At 43.1% G+C, this 6,193-nt stretch overlaps 1 protein-coding gene across 1 annotated transcript; it reads left to right on the top strand.

Moving 5' to 3' along the window:
* The first annotated feature begins 426 nt into the window (after positions 1–426).
* On the top strand, positions 427–5,767 carry LOC120991645 (protein ALP1-like). Its single transcript, XM_040420440.1, has 3 exons — positions 427–638; positions 4,327–4,617; positions 4,999–5,767. Exons 1-3 carry the CDS (start codon positions 468–470, stop codon positions 5,755–5,757), a joined length of 1,221 nt encoding a protein of 406 aa, XP_040276374.1. The 5' UTR covers positions 427–467; the 3' UTR covers positions 5,758–5,767.
* The last annotated feature ends 426 nt before the right edge of the window (positions 5,768–6,193 follow it).

The raw sequence follows: 6,193 nt of genomic DNA, 5'->3' as shown, positions 1-6,193 counted from the left end.
AGGAATAGAAAATATGTAAATGACAGTCAAGAGGGGACGGGTAAGAGGCGGGCTTTGCTTGATTTGAAGCAAGGAAGCCACTGCCCCCTTGACGTCAAGCTCACAGGAAACAGAGCGCTCATGGAGATTAAAAAAAGGTATAGATTATCGAATTTCTGGCTCACACACATGATCAGTAACAGACTGGGGGCTGCTATAAGGTAATGCTGGCAGTTTTATATCACTTTTGGAGGTGACAGGTTCCCTTTAAAGTTTTTTTGTCTTCTTGTTCACTCTCAGAATATATATTTCGGTAGAGCAGTAGAGGGCAGCAGATCTCTTATATATTCTCACAGCCCTATTCTCCTGTCATATTGAAACCAAAGGCAGAGTAGGTGGAGAATCACCGAGAGGAGGGTTTAAGAGGGCCATTGTCTAATGAAAAAGACTAGTACACACGAATAGAACGCAAAAGGCATAGTTCACAAATGGCTCTAGATGAAGACACTCATCTCCTGCTTCTCATGCATTTTTTTATTAAAACAACTCGGAGAAATGGGTTGCAAAATGCAATGCAACACAGCAAATCTGAAAGTCGAAGGAGGAGGAAGTATAGGCTCAGGACATATCATCTGCACAGCCAGCAGCAAATTATGATGGTAAATACACGAGTATATCCACACCCTAAATATGCATGTTTTATATTGTTAGAACTGTAGTGTACTGTGTAAAAACCTGTGTATTAAAATGTAACACTACACTCATCATGCTAGGACAGCCAGCCAGGGTCCTTTTTTGCATGGACATAGGCCGGCCTTTTTTTCCTATTGTGTGCAAGTACGGCCAGTACTGCTGGATTTTAGGGTGGTTGTAACCCCTGGATATGAGCGGTGTATAATGTGATGGGAAAATGAATGAAGCCAGCAGAGGAGGCAATACAATCACAATACATTAGTTCGTGCCTTGTGTTAACTTTCTCTACATGATAAATGCTATTTGCTGAAGTGAGACAACCCCTTTAACCCTTAGACGCTGGGAGGTTTCTTTAAACATGACGTCCGCTCGCATAACCGGTGGCTCTCTCCTATTTTAAACAGCAAAGGCCCGTGGCTAATGTCTGTGGCTGGCAAAAATGCAGATTGTAGTCATGCACACGACAGTTGTTTTTCTCAGCCTCCGTTCCGTTTTTTTGGCGGATAGGATGGGAACCCATTCATTTCAATGGGTCAGCAAAAAAATGCTGATAGTTCATCCGTTTGTGTTCCACGTCCCTTATCAGTGTTTGCCTTCAGCAAAAAAAAATACTGCATGTCCTATTTTTTTCACATTTGCGGACAAGGATAGGCATTGGCCGTACTTGCACACAATAGGAAAAAAAGGCCGGCCTATGTCCATGCAAAAAAGGACCCTGGTTGGCTGTCATAGCATGATGAGTGTAGTGTTACATTTTAATACACAAGTTTTTACACAGTACACTAATTTTTAGAAAAATAATGTAAACATCATGGACATCGCTGTGTTTTGAAAATAGCCATACTATTAAAATCTAAAAATGTGTATCCCATATGTCGAATAGCTTTACATAAAAAAAATATCAAAATGGCTGATTCACCATTTTTTTCATTGTTTCTCTTACCCCAAAAAATTGAATAAAATGTGATCATAAATTCACACACATCGCAATAATGGTATCAATAAAAACTACAGATTGTCCTGCAAAAAATGAGCCCCCACACAGCTCAGTTGATACAAGTATAAAAAAGATATGGTGGTCAGAATATGGTGATGTAAAAAACTTTTTATTCAGTATTAAAACACAAAAAGAATGCCGTAGGGACAAAACCCATAAAACTGTGGCATAATATTTTTTTTTTTCTATTACACCCCATTAGAATTTTTTTTCCACGCCTTCCACTACATTGTATGTCATATTAGGCCTCTTTCACACAACCGTTTTTTTTTTTCCGTTTTGCGGGCCGTTTTTTGCGTTCCGTATACGGAACCATTCATTTCAATGGTTCCGCAAAAAAAACGGAATGTACTCCGTATGCATTCCGTTTCCGTATTTCCGTTTTTCCGTTCCGTTGAAAGATAGAACATGTCCTATATTTGGCCGCAAATCACGTTCCGTGGCTCCATTAAAGTCTATGGGTCCGCAAAAAAACGGAATGCATATGGAAATGCATCCGTATGTCTTCTGTATCCATTCCGTTTTTTGCGGAACCATCTATTGAAAATGTTATGCCCAGCCCAATTTTTTCGATGAAATTACTGTATACTGTATATGCCATACGGAAAAACGAAACGGAAACACAACGGAAACAAAAAACGGAACAACGGATCCGTTTAAAACGGACCGCAAAACACTGAAAAAGCCATACGGTCGTGTGAAAGAGGCCTTAAATGGTGGCATTAAAAAGTATACATTTATCCCGCAAAAATCAAGCTATGTGAACGGAGAAATAAAAAAAGTTATGGCCGGGAAAACGGGAAAAAAAACGAATGGGGTTAAGTCACAGCTGCTCTCAGGAGCAGCCTTCTTTACTATTTACCAACTGTTTGTCATGGCACTTATATTAAAGGGCCCATGTCAGGTAATAAGAAGGTCATTGTCCATCCTGATGTCATCACCCTATGACCTCATCATCTCTGTGACATCATTACATGCACTGGACGTCTGCAGTAGAGCTATCAGACTATAGTATGTCATCACAGTGAGATTACCATGGCATCCTCTATAGCCCCAGTCAAACTCGGACTTACCCACAGGGGAACAGGTGAATCTTGCAGTGGGCAACTGAGCAAGGTGGGCCCCTAGCTCCCCACCCCCTACACAAGTGACAGTAGACTGACTGCACTACATATAGGCAGCATACAACACTGCAACCAGCCTATGTTCATATAAAAAAGAAAATTATTTAGCAGACTACCCAGTTTATTATTACAGATGTATCGGGTGGCTGAGATGACTTCTATGTACAGAGGCAGGCCGGTTTGTATTCTCTTTTTCCAGGGACCTGCCCTCTGGAAGTCACTATAGGGGCCCCTACAATCATCACATCACCCCTGTGACACCATCACATGCACTACAACATTTTCACACTCTTTTGAATTGATTAGTCACACTCAAAATTTACCACTATGATATTTCTTAACACCATACAATTTCCATACAGCAGATGTATAGCCATAAGGGATGCAGGGGTAGCATGCGCGGACCGGAAGAACGGATCCGTGAATGCGGCAATTTTAATGCCGGATCTGGCACTAATACATTTCAATAGAAATTAATGCTGGATCCGGCATTCCGGCAAGTGTTCAGGATTTTTGGCCAGAGAGAAAAATACAGCATGCTGGGACTGAACTGATGCATCCTGAACGGATTACTCTCCATTCAGAATGCACAGGGATAAAACTGATCAGTTTTTTTCTGGTATTGAGCCCCTAGGACAGAACTCTATACTGGAAAAGAATAACGCTAGTGTGAAAGTACCCTAAGGAGACACCACCATTATAAATTGCACATGGTCAGTTGTGGGCCTTGTTAAATATGTTGCATTGGGGCCCAGGACCTTTAAAGAAAACCTGTCAGCAAGACTATGCTACACTATCTGCAGGCAGCATGTTTTTAAGACAGTACCCCGATTCAGTTTAACTATGTTTTACTCAAAAGATAAATCATAGTTTTACCACTTGCGTACAATCAGTGTTAAAGGAGTTGTCTCATCAGAAGCAACCCCAATGGAGTTCCACCACAATCAGCTGATTTTGCTGGGGGAAGCTACCCTGAAATGGATAAACAGCTTGAGTTGACTAGAATAGAGGAAGCGGTTACAGGACCCGTCACTATAACATCTATATGCTCTAGTAAATTATATGGACAGAGGCTGTCTTCATGAGACTTTCCTTTTAAGTGCCATGTTTGGGGGAAGTGTCCACCAGACTCTTCTCCTCTGGCTTCTCCCTACCCAGTATGATTAAAAGGGTGGTGCGCGGATGAAAACATCTGGTGTCGGGGTGAGCAGCCAATGGCAGGCGGTGAAGGGGACGAGCCTCCCTAGCGTCACCCGCAATGCTAAGGAGGCTCGTCCCCGTCCCCTCCTGTCATTGGCTGCTGCCCCCCGACACCGGATGTTTTCATCCGAGCATGGGGAGTAGCAGCAGCGGCGGTGGGGGTCCAGGAGCGGCGCGGAGAGCCAGGTAAGTATATTCATTGTGAGGGGCCCGGCATATGGGGGGTGCTTTCTATAGTCTTGGATAACCCCTTTTAATATGCATCGCCTAATTAATGTATTTGTCAATATTTTATCAATTATATACAATAAAATACTCTTTTTGTTATTCTAGCTGTTGTTGCTGAGGGAAAGGCACATGAGACAATACAGAGCCATCCATTCTAGTCACTTTCCTTTTCTGAAAAAATTCAAGCCGGGTGATTTTCTGGAAAGATTCCGCATGTCCAAAGATACTTTTATTTATTTGTGTGACCGGCTGCGAAACAGTCTGAATCGTCCTGGTATTACACCTGAGGAGAAGGTGGGCATAGCATTGTGGAGACTGTCAAGCAAAAACAGATGCCCATCATTGAACCAAAATTTTAGAGATTGTCGAAATGTTGTAAATAGGTGTTTGAAGGAGGTGAGCTCAAGAAGCACATTTTACTCTATGTTGAATTGTTTTAAAGGTGTTCTCCAAGACTGGGAATCCCTTTTGATATTGCCAGGCGAAAAAACTGACAGTGGTCATGTACTGTGTCTGCATCAATCACCACTGCGACCACTTATTATTTTCCAAGTGGTACGTGCATGTAGACATGCCAGTGGGGACCGGAATCGGAGGAGAAGGGAGCTCGGCGCTGGAACTGGAGCATTACTGACAGTATTTATTTTTAACCCTGCACCCTATCTGGCAATATCAAAAGGGGTTCCTGGTGGTAGAAAACCCCATTTATGTAATTTCATTTTCAATCTAGTGCTTTTGTATAATATTAAGTTATGCTTATTTTTGTTTTTTCTTAAGGTATGCCAAGCCATAGTAACAATCCTGAAGCCTATACATCTCCATCCACCAGACTGCCAGTCCCTAAAGGACACAGCACGCATCTTTAACTCTCGTTGGGGATTCCCACATTGTGTCGGAGCACTAGGATCATTTGCCATTCCTTTATCTTCCAATTCAAGAAGGGATAGCACTCGTGCTTTGGTACTGCATGCAGTAGTAGATGGACATGGGTTGCTTTGGGAAGCCTGTGCTTGCTATCCTGACAATATGAGCAGTGCTACCATCTTGGAAAATTCTACTCTCTGGGAACTAGCTCAGGAAAGAAGACTCCAAACTGCACCAAATTATCCTTTCTTAGGCAAAGCACATAATTATTTCTTGTTAGCTAATTCTAGCTACCCATTACAGAGCTGGCTACTCACACCCTACTCAAAAGCTGGTGGACTCAGTTTGAGAGAGGAACAATATAATCTTCACCTTCAGCGTGCACTAAGTGTGGCAGAAATTGCACTCTTGCGGTTGCGTGCAAGATGGCAGTGCTTACTAGCACCATCTGACTATAAGATGGTGCCCACTGTAGCACTAGCCTGTTGTGTGCTACATAACTTGTGCGAAACTTTAGAGCAGAGATTTGATGCTTGTTGGTTAGAAGGAGTAGAAACTATGGACCTGCCTGTCTTGCCTCAATCTGTTTGTCAATCTTGTCCTAAAGATTTTCAGGCTGAAAGCATAAGGGATGCAGTATGTGACTATTTTAGTACCCAGGCCAAAATCTAAAAAAATTGGGAAGAAGGACTTGTCAGTAAAATAAAAAGTCTAAGGCCGAGTTCACACGAACGTGTGTGACTCGTGCCCGTGCTGCGGCCCGCAAATTGCGGGCCGCAATGCACGATCGCCGGCCGTAAGTCAGCCGCATCGGATCGCGGACCCATTAACTTTAATGGGTCCGCGATCCGCCCGTTCCGCAAAAAGATAGGACATGTTCTATCTTTTTGCAGAACGGAAGTACGGGACGCAACCCCACGGAAGCACTCCATAGTGCTTCCGAGGGGTCTCGTTCCGTGCGGCCGTTCCGCTATTCCGGATTTGCGGACCCATTGAAGTGAATGCCACGGATCACACACATTTGTGTGAACTTAGCCTAAGGCTGAATTCACACGTCCGTGGAACATGGTACGTGAGATATCGGACTGGCATCCTACTTAGTGCAGGA

This window comes from Bufo bufo, chromosome 2 (genome assembly GCF_905171765.1).
Source record: "Bufo bufo chromosome 2, aBufBuf1.1, whole genome shotgun sequence".
Lineage (NCBI taxonomy): Eukaryota > Metazoa > Chordata > Amphibia > Anura > Bufonidae > Bufo > Bufo bufo.
The sequence above is the reverse complement of the archived record's forward strand: the minus strand, read 5'-3'. Positions and strand labels throughout refer to the sequence as shown.

Excerpts from the sequence above, each read along its gene's own strand:
- LOC120991645 (XM_040420440.1), top strand. The coding sequence starts at position 468 with ATGGCTCTAGATGAAGACACTCATCTCCTGCTTCTCATGCATTTTTTT. Across the intron at positions 639-4,326 it reads GCCAGCAGCAAATTATGATG|CTGTTGTTGCTGAGGGAAAG; the intron begins GTAAATACACGA and ends TTGTTATTCTAG. Across the intron at positions 4,618-4,998 it reads TAAATAGGTGTTTGAAGGAG|GTATGCCAAGCCATAGTAAC; the intron begins GTGAGCTCAAGA and ends TTTTTTCTTAAG.